The sequence below is a fragment of the Pyxicephalus adspersus genome, chromosome 4 (genome assembly GCF_032062135.1).
Source record: "Pyxicephalus adspersus chromosome 4, UCB_Pads_2.0, whole genome shotgun sequence".
NCBI classification, from domain to species: Eukaryota; Metazoa; Chordata; class Amphibia; order Anura; family Pyxicephalidae; genus Pyxicephalus; species Pyxicephalus adspersus.
In genome coordinates, this window is record NC_092861.1 from 143,878,654 (window position 1) to 143,894,958 (window position 16,305).

The following is a 16,305-nucleotide window of genomic DNA, read 5'->3' on the forward strand; positions in this document are numbered from 1 at the left end:
GAAGATGTCTATGATATGACTAGCTACTGTCCTACGATTCCAGAAATGGGAGTCCTAATGAAGACCACCAACGTAAGGAAGAAGAATGACCCACCAATCTCGCACATTCTCCCTTCCAGATACACAGTTTTTGTCAATTAAGCTTTTTACAAAGACCCAATTCAACAAATTTGATGGAGCAGCACGGGTCTCATCTCTTAATATTGCGGTCTGTGAATGTTATGTGTTATTTTAAGGTAGGTAATCTATCCCAACGCTCATAATTGTGCTCCACAAAAAAGATATTAGTCTCTAACTTCAAGAAAAGACCTGCAGCCTCTGAAACATTCACTTCTGTTAATGTAAAAGCATTGGCATTTAACTGCATTCCAGATAAGACGGTGCCAGTAAAACTGATTATTCTTTTCTGATTCAAAGCATATCAGCGTTTGGAAAGCTCTTTCAATCTTATCAGGTGTATGAACAGTGAATTTACTGAAAAACAGTTTGTTCGGCTTCTCTCTCTCTGTGCTAGGCTATCAGATAAACCTGACTAACTAACTGTATTTATACACAATCAAAACTAGAATGAATAAACTTGCGATAATGCAAACGACTGGGACAATACCAGACACTCTAAGTATAGAAAAACAACCCAGGCAAAAGCTAAATCCCCATTTATCTCAATGGAACAATATATACAAAATCTTGGAGTTCAAAACGTGAAATAAAACATATCCCTCATTTACATTTATTATTCTACCCTAATTTTTACTAAAAATGTTGATAAATATTTTGTAAACTGATATACACAACACGTTTCAATAAAGCAAAATTGTTAAATTTAAATCAAACAATGGTTGCATTTGTACGTTGTTGGTTTTCTCATCGCCAAGAGTCTCATTTCCTTCCCAATGCCTAAAATTGTTATTACTCTTAATTATTTATGTATAAAAATAATTTATTTTTTTAATAGAATATATTAATTTCAAACTGTTAACCAATATATAAAATGTTTATAATTAACGGTCATTTGCAAGCTGTGTGTTTTGTGAACAAATCCGAATTCTTCTAACAAATATGATCACTTTTTTGACTTTTCTTTATTTCCCTTTTTATTTTTTTTCCTGTTTTTAAAATAAACAAAGATAATCACACATAAAATATATAGCAAAAGGTATTTTTTTATCATAATGATGTCATAATTGGGAAATAAGCTGTTCTTAACAAAACAAATGGATACGGTAGAGCGTTATTAAATCAAGAGGCAGTTTATGCCTATAAAAAAAAGTCTTCCCTTTTCTAAAGGCTTATGGTTTTTTGAGCAGTCTTATGAAGATTCCTTGTTATTGCCAGTTAGATTACAGAATGTGACATGTTTTCACATTCTGTTCACAGCTACGCTCCCGGAACAAAACTGCTAAATAACACTGGTCTTTTATGTTTCTGCGCGCAGCAGTAAGATGACTTGTTAGTTGACATTATCTGTAACATGTCTGATGCTCAGTATTACTGTACAGACAACGCTTTGAATAAATCTGCTTTACCCTACCTTAAAAAAAAAAAAGGGGGTCATTAATTGGCTTGTATTAATAAAAGAAATTAAAGCAAAATTGTGCAAAAATATTTTTTTTGGCATGGAACATTTTAAAAAAATTTTAGCAAATTTTTCAATTGAATTTAATCATATCCTTGAAATAAATACCTGAACTAGCTTGGCATCTCATCATAAAAATACCAAGAGTGATGCGGTCTATAGGGAGAAAGACCAATCCTATGGTGTGTTTTTCTTACAGGTTAAAGGTCACCAAGGTTATGACATTTCCATATACATTGACAGCCAAGAGTCTATATTTTAGGTTTGCCATTGTGTTATGTATTTTTTAGACTCGTGCGTGGACTTTCGATATTTGTTATTAAAAAATATGGATCCCTACTGGTGTTGATGATGGGGATTCAGATTCGTTAAACAATATGCTTATAGTAGATTTATATTTAGTTTATGATTATGTTATATATTTTGGTTGTGGTTGTTTGGTCAAGCGGGCATCTATGATAATTTACTGCTGGCAAAGTCACACGAACGTGACATGAACTGAATTATTTTATTCCAAAATAGATCAGGTAATTAAGTTTATGACCATTTGCACCAAAGTGTTTATCCTATCCTAACACGCACTATTTTTTTTTTTTAATAATTGATATTTCAAATAGCAAAACTTTTTCCAACAAGGTTCACTTAGACCGAGCGGTTATGAATGAAAGATAGTAAAGCGTGTGACACACACATACCAATCAACCTATCCTAAGACAATGAATAAGTATATTTTAGTGTTCTTAAAAAAAAAAAAAATATCCCCAGCCTGGGTGTAGCTCAGGTCTGTAATAGCTTCCAGCACTGTTCTGTTAATGGAGCCCATCGCTTAGGCAAATAAACTAAGAATCTTAGGTAGCGCACCAGCACAATGAATGAGAATTGGCAGTCACGTGCCCTATGCATGACCTCAAGACAAATGTTTTCAACGTGAGACTAATGAATTGGTTTTACAGTAAATGTTATGCACTGCACGCACCTCTGGCATGGAAGGGGTTATTGTATTTTCAACTTGAAATGCACGACTGCTTTGCTCTGACCTTCTGACAGCAAAGTTAATGCAGTGAATTTTTTCTAATTTGTTTGGCTATGCAATGTATTGTGGGCCTCTTCTGCAGATTTTCAATAGAGTAGCCCTATACTTTTTTTTTTCTCTCTTAGAAATAAAGCTGTTCAAATATGATTTTGGTTTGCTAAATGCCTTTAATCTATTAACAGTGGACTATGGCCAGTTCGTTGTTGATGGAGTGGTAGCACCAACGTTAAGCAGCATTTTCAGTCTTGGTCGATTCTTGTTTCAGCATCTGTGACATAGCGGCTACATGATGCATGGGACAGGTGTCATTCGAACTAATGTAATCCAGTGATTGGCCCCCTAATATGACCCGGCACCACCTGAGCTCGGTCTTTCTGGTAGCAGAATAATCATTTGGTGCTGTGAAGTCTTCATTCAGGAATTCCTACTTAACCTCCCCTATTGCTCATGGGAGCAGAACTGGTGGTGTTGTCTGATGTCCCAAGATATGAACTGATATAGTTATATGAACATGCTTCCCTCTCTACAACTTTTTCGATGAAGAAATCATGGCATAAACTATAATTTTCTATGCAAACTTGGCTTCCCCTTTACAATAATTATTTTGTTTCTAAAAGTTTCAAAAAAAAAATCTTGCCATTGACCATTTTTTCCCCCCATGTCACTTTCATTTTTTTTCCGGCAACAATATGACGAGACCCTTCAAACTTTTTTTTTTATTTCCATCTGACAATTTGAAAAAGAGTCCTGTCTAGTTTACATTTTCACACTTCATTACATGGGAAACACAAGTGCTACTAACAGATGGGCACCCTCTTTTGAAGGGCTGACAAGGGAAAATATAACAGGCCTATTTAGTGTGCAGACAATTCTGGTAGTCGTAATTGAGCTGGTACCTTCTCCTTTTTTTTATACTGTAGGAAAAACAGTCGCCTAAGACCTTAGAAGTGTGCATATCAAAGTCGTTACTGATAAAAGGATTACTTAATCTTTAGCAAACAGAAGAGGGGCAATTCTTCAATTGTTTTAAAATATTTTTTAGTAATTATTAGGTAAATGATTTTGATCTGTCATCGTAGGATGAGAGTCAATTAACTACAATCAAAAAGGTTATACAACTTGTTCAAAAGAATAAAAAGTTCTTTAAAAAATTCTAACAATCAGATTATTAAAAACAAAACAAAAAAACAGGTCATATGTAGGAGATCATTCCTTTGCATTTTTTAAACAAGGCCAAACCTGAAATCCCTGAACTTTGCGCTGATAGAAAAAAAGGTCTTTTGCATGTCGATTTTTGTTTCTCTTTTCTAATATTATATTAATTGTATCACTTTTTATATGTTAAAGTGAAAAAGTCAGTGCTGATCACTAAGACAATATGTCCGTCATTGTCATCCCCCGGTGTTCTGACCCATCAAGAAGGTAGATGTGATTGATTTACGTTATTCTATCGAAACCAAAGTTATGATTACACTTTTCTAGACACGATAATAAAATCATTCTAATATCTTAAAAAAACAAACAAATGAAAAAAAATAACTTGCAAAGTTCTCATTTTAAATGTAAATAGTTCAGTGTCAATTAAAAAAAAAAAAAGCACAGCATTTGTCAGAATTAGTTACACTCATCATATGAAATCTTTAAATTGCCTCTGCAACACATGGAGAAATAAAAAAAATAATAATCCCACCTGCCTGACCCTTCTATTACACTCTACAAGGCTGATTTGATTTGGGAAAAATGACTCTCTATTTAATAAAAAACCTAACATACTAACTCAATGTGGTACATGAACTGGGCGTCCTTCCCATGTAATATACACCTTTCTATGATAACTGTATTTACTCAAAAGTAAACTGGGAAAAGAACAGCAATGAAAAAATAAATAAAAATAACAGAAAACAGGATTACCAATAATGATCAAATAGCATAAACATTACGAAAGTTGAATAATGCGAGTAGACACTAACATATGCATACATGCAAAATAATAATAATAATAAAGTAATAAGCTAAGTGTATGTTTCTGGACAGTTTTTATTGGTACGTGTTGTATGTAAATATATTTTGTCTCTATGTAGTAATAAGGAATTGTAATTGTAATAATGTCGGGTGATTAAAAAAATATATATAACTGTATTTTCTACTACAGTACGTAACTACTGTGTAATGGGCAGTGTGCTGTACCAAACACCAAAGCCCCAGTTATCTTAGGTTATAGACTATGCTGTAGATTACGGAGGAGATACAAGTATTGTCTGCAAGGCATTGACTTTATATACATACTAGCGGTGGCTAAATGAAGAATCTACTATATATATATATATATATAAATCTTGTAAATGATATTAACTTAAAGCATAAATCAGAATATTCTACACAATGATTCTAAATGATACTAAAATTTAAATATTCACAAAAATAAAAAATATACTGACTACAAATATATCTTTTATTTATAATAATAATAATAATAATGACACATGATCCGTGGAGTCAAAATATACTGAAAAAAAACAATGAGTGTGCAATGAGATATAAGGTTACTTAGCCAAAGAAAAGCAGTAGTGTTAATAATGGTCATTGAAATCATATTATTAATAATAATAAAAAAACACATGAAAATTGCATTGCATACAGAAAAAAAGTAAAAAAAATATACATTCTTACCATGAAGGTAAGGTTTTATTTTCTGAAAAAGTGTTCGTCCTCACATTAACAGCATGTCTGTGTACATATACCATTTCCCTAAGATAAAGATAAAAGAATTTATCAGTTGTCTGGGGGAAATGCCTTTACAAAATAAAAAAAGAAAGAAACAAAAACAAAATATATATATAAAAAAATAAAATAAAAGCAAAACATTTCCACCATTGATTAGTGAGAAAATAAACAGTATATAGCATATAAATCATATGCGCTATCCATTAGGCATGCAGATAAATGAATAAGTATAGCTGATGTAAAAAATTAATAATAATGTAAAAAATATAAGCAAATAATGCAATAATAAATTATATATAAAAGGGGTTAATAATAATATTTTTAAAAAGTCTACTTTTTTTTTTTGCACACATACATTCATGTACACAATTACAACATATTTACTGCAACCTAGCCCCAGAAACACAGATGTGACATCAAGGTGTGAAAGGGCTTTGTGTGAAATAAAAACACACAAATATACAGCGGGGATTAAGTTCATTGAGAGGGGCACAGCTATTAGGAACGAATCTGTAGGTATCATACACACACACACATATACACATAGAAGTTGAAAATGCCCAAAGAGGTAAGAAAAGAAGATGTAATGACTAGTTCTATGTGTCAGGCTGCTGGGACTAAGGGTGTCACTCCTACACAATCAAACACACACATAAAGCAAGGACTGGAGGCAGAGGGGCTAAATATTTTACTGTCAGAGCATGTCTAGGATAGGAATTCATTTCTCTCCCATGTACATCAGGACAATGACAATTTAATACATGGGGTGGCAAGGAGGGAGAAGATGCTCCTTGTATGGAGTAATAGGATTTTTTTGCAGCATTGATAAAAGTAATAATCAATAAATAATAATAAGATAAAATAATAAAAATTGCTAGTATTATATATAAAAGTCATATTACTATACTATATGTATTGCATTGTATTGTAGCTTTGCATGTTATTGCACGCACATGTGTGTTTATTTGTACATGGATATTCATGCAAGACTTTGTGGACAGTAAGCAAGGCACAGAGGAGGAAATCATGCATGTCTCTTCCTATTATACTTCTCTCCATCTATTTATTTATCTTCCTGCAAATGTAAACTATATTGTAATAGTTAACATCTGACCACAAAACTAGGAAACAGTAAAGAATAAAAAAGTAAAGCGATTTCCTACAACATTACAAGCAGTGTGTTAGGTTTTAACCCCCATAAACTGCCATTATGGAACCTACAAAAGGTAAAGGTGTTCCCTAGATTTCTAGCATTTAAACCTAACCAGTGGCTACATTGACCTTAACTTAGGGTGTAGATTGTTGGGTATTGGGGAGTTCCCCAAGTCTTCCCCAAGACAGTAGGGGAATAAACAATGGCACATTCCTTTGCGTAATGATGTGCTTACCTTACCAAACGAAAGTTGGAGAAATAAAGTCGGTTAAATCGTCTACAACTTAGCAGGTCACTTCTGAAATAGGCGATCGAAAGAAATACATCTGCCTATGGCTTTGTGCAAAATCACTATGGCAGACTTCTCTTTTTAGGAGGCTGCAAACTATTTAACTCTACAATTCAGACAATGGCCCGTGACTGGCAAATCAGGGTGCAATTAGGTTCTTGGAGGGGGGCGGGGAATTAATCATTATTAGGTATATGTTCCTGTTTGTAGCATAGACATACCTGTGTCTTGAAGGCAAAATATTGGCACCTTGCCTAAGGAATTTTTTTTAAACTTTAAACTTAAATTATCATAAAAAAAAGCATCCTACACCTTTAGATTTGCAATGGAAAGAGCCAACCATTCTGGGAAATGAATGGGTATTCACAAGGGCTTTGCTATTAACATGGGTTAATTACAGCTGCAACGCACCGGGCTCAGTAAGTAAAAGAGCACAACCATAAACACAATAAAATGAGCATTCAGCTCTGTAAAATAAGCTGTCAGGTTGGAATATCAATGTTAAGATATTTTGGCCAAAAAAATTAAAAAATAAAATTCAAAAAGCAAATTTATCATAGAATGAAATGCATTGGTCTAAAGGCATCTAGTCAAGTCACTAACCTGCTCATTCTGTATTGTTGCAACATTAAAGGCCAAAAAGATCTTTTTGATGGAATCCTTCAAGCTGATGTTACAGTGAAAGCCATGCTCTTCAGTTCCTGCTTGCTAACTTCCACCATTCTATTCCCTGAAGCTCTCACTCTGCAAGACTCTCATATTGACACAAGCTCTCTAGGGACAAAACTTTAAGATATATATATAAAAAGTGAAGCCAGGGGAAAGGAGATCCCAGGGAATGCAGCACAATCCTGAGATCCCAGCTGGGAACCTGATCACTTAAAAGCAATCATTTAAGATTGTGTGCTCACTCATTGCACTAATGTCATCTTATCTCAGAGTCCTGACAAGCAGTAGCTCTTTCTTGTCAACATTGCACTTGCTACATTTTAAACCTTTCCAAAAAAAAAAAAAAAGATCCAACGTGTATTAATTAGCTTCTATAGAATTGTACAGATTTAATTCTTCTATTGTTATACAGAACTCTTATTACAAACAGGAGCTCCTTCTTCTCCCTATTTTGGACTCTTTCATTTGCCTTTCCGCTTTCCAACAGCTGTGACAACTGTTAAAACAGTCAGTAAAATTAAGTCAGCTCTATAATCCTTTAGTCAATGTAACATTTTAATCAGAAGTGGAAGGAGTTTTATCTAAAGAGCCTACTGTTTTCATTCCCAGAGATGAGATTGACACATATGTCAAAACGGGCCCATACATTTATTGCATCTGTCGCCTTAATAACAATTATTTGAAAAAAAGAAAAGAAGAAAGGGGGGGTGCGCTTATGTGAGCTTAAGTTATCATATTCTCGACCGTCTGACACCCAAAGCATCGCTAGCCTGCAGCACGCAGTTGTCGGACATTCCAGAAAAAGATATTCTCATTTATTTTAAAACCTGATTCTTATTAAAACGGGGCAGGGAGTTTGTTTTAAAAAATTCCAAAGGCGCCTTGGTACGGTGCCAAGGCATGTGATACCTGGCAACACCGGTGCAAAGTTTTCACACTATAAAAATAATAGACCAATCAACTTGTGCAAATTTTATTTACCGGTCGTAGAGCTAGAAAAGGGGGTGGGGGGGTCGTACGTTGAACGCGCAGGGCAACTACTACTTGTGCACTATGCGGTACAAGCTTTTGAAACACCGTCCCTGCGTCTGACATCTGCACACAGATCGTTTCCATGCATCTTCCTTAAGAGGCTTATCTAAACTAATCATTTAAATTAGCTATAAGAAGGTAAATTTAAGAAAGCTTCTTTAGTAAAGACACAGCGTTGACCACACTTTAAAGGTTGTTTTTTATGTATGGCACAGCAAACTTTACAACGACAAGGATAAGGAATTTTTATCCAAGACTTTGCGATGGATAACGGTGCCTAATTCGGACGCTGCCTCTTGTATTATAAGCCTTTGCGCCTTGACAGTTTCTTCAATTTAATTTTTTTTTTTTTAGCCTTTTTGTTAAATATTTCATTTTATTTCACGTGGCTACCTTTTGGAAAATATGCAATGGCTTCTTATTCCCAAAGCATCATGGAAAGCTATTTTGCAGTGAGGTCAGTCCGCCTGCAGCCTAAGTGCTACTCTACAGCTCTGACACAGGCACACATGGTCTTGTATTCAGCTTACAATAACCAAAGACTCTTCCCCACAATTACAGATGCTTGGCTTCATTGTTAGAGTGTAGCAGTGCGACCGGCCCCACATGACACAAATGGATCAGTGACAGATGCAAAGACCCCCTGACCATAGAAAAAAAAGGGAGCAAACTGCTCAATAAGAAACTAAGATACAAAACATTTTGGATGCCCCCTTAATTTTAACGCCAATTTACTTTTATTTTTTTTTTTAAGTATTATAAAATAAAGGGATAAAAAAACTTGAATGCAATTTTTTATTTCCTGCGGTGCAATTTCATCTTAACTAGCTAGGTTACTGATTGACCATTTCCTATATTGTGTCTAGTTAATGCTTACCCACCTAGAATTCTACTTGAGGCTGAGAAACAGAAAAACTGCTTGACAAATAGTTCTCCAAACATGCTTTACCATTTTTAAGTCATTATCCCACAGCACTGAGCGTGCCACTTGGACTCGGTATGACCGGCTGCAAACACAACAAGCAGATTTGGGGTCTGAATGGCATGCAGGTCGAGCTCTGTCCAGGGGGGCGGTGGTAGTGGTAAGGGGGGTTAGGAGGGTTTTAGGAGGGCTTCTAAGAAAATGTGCTGCACCCTTGTGAAACGACACATTTTAACACTTTGCTAAGCTTTTGTGCCAAGTGCCTATTCTTAGTACCTGAATAAGGAGAGCCTGACATACAGCTGTCCCCTGGATGGTGACAGGACTCACAGAGGAAGGTAACATTGACAATTCCCCACTCACACATTTTTGAAAAAATAAAAAGAGCAGCAAAACCCTTAGCATAATAGAGAGACAAGACTAGCAAACAGATCATTCATGCACAGAAATCCTTCTTAGCCTAGATCTCCATCTTTGTATTAATATTAGACATAAAAGGAAGATAAAACAAAAAGAAAAAAACAAAAACACACACACAGGCACACAATAAAAAAACAAAATAACAACAAGAATAAGAGGTACCTACTCCTCTTCGTAGTGCAGGGAAAAAGATTCAGGAAGGCAAAGTTCTACAGAATCCATGTGCGACCGGCAACCATAATTTGTGCACCCCAGCTATAAATCAAAGTTTCCTTGTCAGAGGGACAGTGCAATTAACACAAAATGTTCTCCTGGTGACAAGCCTATAGGCACAGCCAGTTGGGACCAAAAGCTCTCGCACTCTCCTAATCAAGGACTTAAAGCCCCGATTGCAGCTTATTAATATGAAGTAGAGCTTTACATATGCAGTCCCTCTGGCCCACTTGGCTATTGGATTGGTGGGAGGATAGCCAATGAAAGGAAGGGAGGGCAGGAGCTCCACACATTGTGACAGCTAGGCAGGTACTGAGCAAGGAGGGAGGGGTGATGATGGTGGTGGGGGGGTGAATAGAGTGAGGACTGACTAAGATAGAGGAAAAGCTCTCATGAGCTAGAAATGTTTCCTTTGGGCTACAATACAAAGAGGGAATAAAAGGTTTCTCTGTTTGGGCATTAAACGTTTGTTATAACATTAAACACAACTCACCAGAGCCAAATGAAAGAAAGATTTCATGTACAGTAGCTCCCTTTTTTTTTCCTTTTTACCAAGTCAGGGGCATTAAGTTTTTACATTGCTTCCCTGCATGTCAATTTTTTCAATTTTTTTTTTTTTTTTTGTTTTTGATTCTTTGTTGCAATTTGACTTTTTTTTATTATGTTATTTTTACTGTTAGCTATAAGCTAAAGTCATTCCTTTTTGTAGTTAATGACATCGTGAGAAATTGTGGGGGGATTTGTATCAGGCTTGCGGTCACTCGCTGGTAATCGCTTAAAGGGTTAATTTTGTTTTAAAAGATGCAACGGTTGTCAGTGGTGATTTTGTTGGGTGGACGCGATTTGGAAACAAAATTATTGCACAGATCTTGCATTCGTTACGGAGACGGGTTTGAAAGGGTTAAAAATGACCTTCGTGGGCTGTAGGTGGTCACGGTTTTCCTCCCATCGTTTTTAATGTGGCATTTTTGCAAGCGGGGAAGCTTTTGGTCGTGCGCTGTTGGGGTGACGCTTGCGGTGAACGCACTTTTTTTTTTTTTTTGGCTGAAGGGGTTAATGCCAAAGAACAAAATGCTACCAGTGGTGACATTGTATTGGGTGAGATATATTTTTCCGAATGCAATTTTCATCATTATGGTCAGGTAACCCGGAATGCGAACGTCCACGCTTCTCCTAATCATCGCCGAACCGCTCAGTATTACCTGTAGCCCAGTAGGTTAAGGTTAGGTAACTTGGTGCTAATTTTTTACTGCATGCAAAAGCATTCTCTTTGCAGAATTTTAGTTTTTTTAGGGTGAATGCGGCATGCAAACCCCGATCATTTTTTTTTTTTTTTGTGATTCCTCGCCCGCAAGGTGCTGTCCTCGCCTGTGACGGGGTTAATATTACATCACTGTTGTTTGGAAAGGCTGATACTGAAGCTTCTTTATCCTGATCCTGAAACGGCTCTGAGACTGACGGGGTTAAGCGTGTGCTGAGATGCACATAACACTCATATGTTTATCCAGATAAATACACGCCTTCGTGCACTTGTCAACCCCCATTGCTTTTTAAGTGAGCATGCAAGTATGAACCGAATTTAACACGTCTAGAGCACAAATTCAGATTATGTTAAAAACAATAGGAAAAAGCTGGGGCAGTCACATTGATCAATCCTCTTCTCCTCTCTGTCAGCGAGCAGATTACAGCACACTAACCTCACACTGCTGGAACTCCTAACAAGATAAAGGCGAGTGCACTACAGTAGGAGACGACCACACCACGCGTGTGAACAATAAAAGTGGCATTTTGTGTCATCAGGCCATGCACCCCGACCCAAATAGAATACCATATCCAAATCATCCAAAAAAAAAAAAAAAAACACCCAAGTTGTGTTTAAACCCTTGTGAAAATTGATGCCGAATACGCCTGACGTAATATTCCACAAATTTTCTTCTCGGAGCCGGTGGAACATAATTGCCGTGCATGCTTTATAAATAGAATAGGGAAACAAACTGACCGGAAGGGATATAGTGTAATGTGTGTCAGTTATTGCAGGTATTAACCTTTTCACTGACTGACTCTGTGGTGCTCAAACACTTGAGGGCATTCTTAAAGGATTTTATAGCTAAAAGAGCCGGAGATGGGCTCTTAACCAATAGCAACCGGCAAGCCGTCATTCTTTTATGTCAGTGAAATCTTAATTGGTTAATGTGGGCAATCGCTCTTTGTACGTGAACATTGCCTTTTGCTTTATGCTTTTGTGTTATAGGTGGTGATACTACACAAGGTATCGTAACCTGTAGCAACTGAGAAGCCTTCATTCTTTCATTGCAGTAAAATGTTAATTAGTTTCTAGGGGCTACCGCTCTTTGGACATGACCATCGCTCTATGTCTTATAGGCAGGCAAGGATAAAACAAAAGGAATTTATACAAAATTATCACAGTCACCATATACACCTGATTGAGAGAACTCAATCCTTTATCCTCACACCAGACAAGTAGACATGGTCAATGAGATGTAGAAAAACATGAAAATTGGCATATACCTTTGTTGCCAATCCCTCCAAATTTGGGGCCAATTGGTGAAGTTTATAACTACAACTTGACCCCTTTTTCTTGCTAAGGTCAATATCATTTTTGATTGTTTCCTTTATTTACAAGGCTGGATAATTTTGTCACTGTGGCCTAAGTTCAACTGAGGTTGCAATCACCCAGAAGCCAATTCTGCAAAAATTCCTGAAAAAATTAAACTTGCCTAAATGTTCATCATCGCAGGTAATGACCCTCAAAGACATGTTTTCCATAATTTCACTGAATATCCCAACTTTGCTTTCATACTGGACTGGAGAACAACTCCAGGTTACAAATGTAGCTGCCAAAAACAAAGTTGCATTTCATATAATGAGCAATCCTATAACAGATCTTTGTAAATACCTTCCCTACCCTCAATTTACAAGCCAGCACTGGGCCTTCCTCTTAACTTTCTCCCGTAACTTTTCCCAAAGAGCGATGGAGAACGGGGAGTTAACGTTGCTCAGCTATGTCACTGTGTACTGTGTCGAAGGCAGGTACTAAAAGCTTAATTACCAGTAGCATTACGCTGTCTATATTGTTAAATGTGAACCCTGCAATTAAGATGTAAATTTGGCTGTGAGCAGTGAATAAAAAGAGCTTTGGGACGAGAAGTAAAATGCGAGCATTCTAGAGACGCTATACAACAAAAAAGATTAGTCTCAAACCTTAACAAGGGAGACATTTAATCATTTTACAGCATTCAAATGCCTTTTTTTGAGCACATTTTTGATTGAAACAGGAATTTAAAATACCATAAAAGAATACAACTAGCGTTCCCTGTCAGCTTTTAAAAGAGGCATCCACTGCTGCAGGAAAATCTTTATCTCTGTAATATTGATGCTACTAATTATGCCCCCCTTGTTCCATTCTTTAGACTGGATTTCGAGGCAACCTCCCTGACATTAGGCAGAATAAAAGCGCACGCTTCGTACATAGAGACCAAGTAGCGGTATGGAGAAAATTGATAGCTCTGTGCACAAAAAAAAAACTGGCATGATGTGTGGACTTTGTAGGATTACTGTTACTCATTTCCTCTAGTCCACGGGATAATGATATCTCAGCATCTTCCAGTACATGGTTCCTTTTCATGTTTTCACATTCACCAAAAGAGAAATGCATCTGACTGCCCCCTCCCCTACTGTTACTCTATTAACCAAAGCAAGCTTCCCTCCAACCAGCTTTCATCAAGCCAAACGGCAATCCACACCACCACTGGTTCCTTGATGGACTCAACAAAGCACTTCTATCTCATCGCCTCCTCCAGAAAATGAAGAGTTCTCCCCAGATCAGAACCTGGAGATATCCTAGAGCCCCCATGTTCCACATTCATGCCAGCACTTCAATAGGTTCCACAACTAGAAACTTCTACACATAAACTGCTGGAATATAACTGCTCAAAACATAGAGAGAGCTAAGGTTTGCTTATCATGTCACTGAGTGCTGAATAAACCACACAGGAATGTTTTGTAAAGAAGTGAATCCTGGCACGTGGGAGATTTCCTTAAGCTCTACAGTGAATTGAATGATTCACAGAGCTGAGAATGATAGATAGATAGATAGATAGATAGATAGATAGATAGATAGATAGATGATGAATGGATGGATAGATAGATAGATAGATGATGGATGGATGGATGGATGGATGGATTGATAGATAGATAGATAGATAGATAGATAGATGATGGATAGATAGATAGATAGATAGATAGATAGATAGATAGATAGATAGATAGATGATAAATAGATTACAGATATATTACAGAACTAGCATGGAAAATGTGCAGTAACTTCTATACTTCTATACAGCTGTAATATAATCGCTCAATACCCAAGGAGAGTCGCGGCTTGTTATTAGATAGATATATAGAAAGATAGTAGATAGATACTGATAGGAGTTAAAGTAAACAGATAAAGGGATAGACAGACAGGGAAGAAAAAAAGAAATTCATGTAAACAGATAAATAGTAGTAATTAGGGAGATAGTTAAAAAGATATTATAGATTAAACATAAAATAAGAAATGGTATGTAAACATATAAACATCACAATTTCACATAATAAAACCAAAATATAAGCAAAGAGTTAAGATCTAAACACAGTATATTGACACAGAAACAATGAGAAAATAGCAGAGGTTTCTCTTTGATGATTTAGAATGAAGAAGTAGCTGTGCCCCAGCCAACCCAAGAAGTGAGCAGAATGCCAGGCAGACCAGGATAGTACATGTGCCCTCCCGCTATCTACATGCCAATAATTCTGTCACTCTGCTGTCAGCTGGGCTTCTGCTATAAAACGTACATTGTCCTGGTATGATAAAGTCTAAAGAAATATCCCTGGGGAAACTCAACACATGCAGTTCTCAGTTCACCTATGTGCCAGTCCCTAAAGAGCACCGTTTGGCTATATCATGTTGATTGCACATTTTCCGCTCCACAATTCTACATTTTGCATTTCTCTCGGGGATAATTTAACTGCATGGCTGGGAGCAGAACAGTTTATCATTCTGTACAATGACAAGCTTTCAATGTTGATTCTTTTTTTCCTTTGATTGTTCATGCTTTGTTGCAGGGAATGTGTGAATATCTAGAAAACATTTTGGGTAGAAGGATGCCAGCTTATTCTTAGCAATGGCTACATTTGTGAATGTAATGTAATTTATTATTGATTATAACATGTGGTTGTATTGCATTAACATTCCAGATGTTGGTGTTCCTGGTACAGTGCAGTGCACATCCTTTACCAGCTGTGGCCACTGTGTGCAAGTCAGAGATTCCGGAACTCCCCATTGTCCCGGTCCTGGACCACTGTTTATCAGCAACAATGAAAGGTGTAACTATCACGAGGGTTCCATTTGTATTCTTAGCTGATATTATTATTATAAATTATCTGAATCTACCATACAGATATAATTTAACATGCAGGACATATTCTGTGGCTGGTATTACCATGATTTACTGTATGATTATTTGATAATAAGGAGTAATTTAAATAATTGTCCCCAATTTTGTAAAAAAATCATCGTAAGGATAAAAAACCCAGTATTTATATTTTATTTAACTTAATGCGTTTTTGCAAGTTTTCACTAAAAGACTGAGCAAATTCACTGCATATTTCTCCAATGATTATTATTTTTTTTATCTCTCGCTGGCCTCCCTACTTGTCTCCTTTACCTTTAAAGGGTTTTAATTTGAATTTGGGAACCCTAATTTTAATAAATCTGATTTCCTTTCTCTAATGTAAGGCATGTGACAACACTTGAGAAAAGAAAGAAGGATGATATCATCAGCATGCTACTCTATCATTATCAAATTGGCCAGTTGGGGGATTGTTTCTAATCAGTTTGTATTTGATCACAATTATTTATTAAATGTACAAAAATCTATATAATTGGATAGGCAAATAAATAAATTAAGTAAAACCATATTTTAATAACAGTGCAAGTACTGAAAAATGTGTGGTGATTCTGAAAAGTCTTATGAAAAAAAACAAAATAAAATCCATCAACTCCATAACTTTTTTTTGTATAGGCTGACAACACTGTCCACTGAAATCCAAGCCAGCATTGTCAGCCCCTCTGGATTACAAAATTCCAATTTCACCAATCCCTACTCTTCTTAATATCTCTCTCATGATTTATTTCACAGTATAACAATGCTGCTGGTACAACTCCCAAAAGGTAACTTGCACATTGCATGAAGGGCAAAGGCACCAGGAGGAT

At 36.3% G+C, this 16,305-nt stretch overlaps 1 protein-coding gene across 5 annotated transcripts in view; it reads right to left on the reverse strand.

The window, feature by feature from the left end:
- Window positions 1–16,305, reverse strand: part of ESRRG (estrogen related receptor gamma) — a 371,154-nt gene that overhangs the window by 139,292 nt on the left and 215,557 nt on the right. Inside the window, exons 1-2 of one of the 5 annotated variants that reach the window (XM_072409868.1) lie at window positions 9,985–10,210; window positions 5,280–5,357 (exon numbers count right to left, since the gene is read on the reverse strand). In XM_072409868.1, the coding sequence (XP_072265969.1) occupies window positions 5,280–5,357; window positions 9,985–10,040 (134 nt within the window). In that variant the 5' untranslated portion in view covers window positions 10,041–10,210. Of the gene's footprint in view, window positions 1–5,279; window positions 5,358–6,721; window positions 6,773–9,980; window positions 10,211–16,305 lie in introns of those variants that run through there. The other 4 variants (XM_072409870.1, XM_072409872.1, XM_072409871.1 and 1 more) reach the window with 4 other exon arrangements.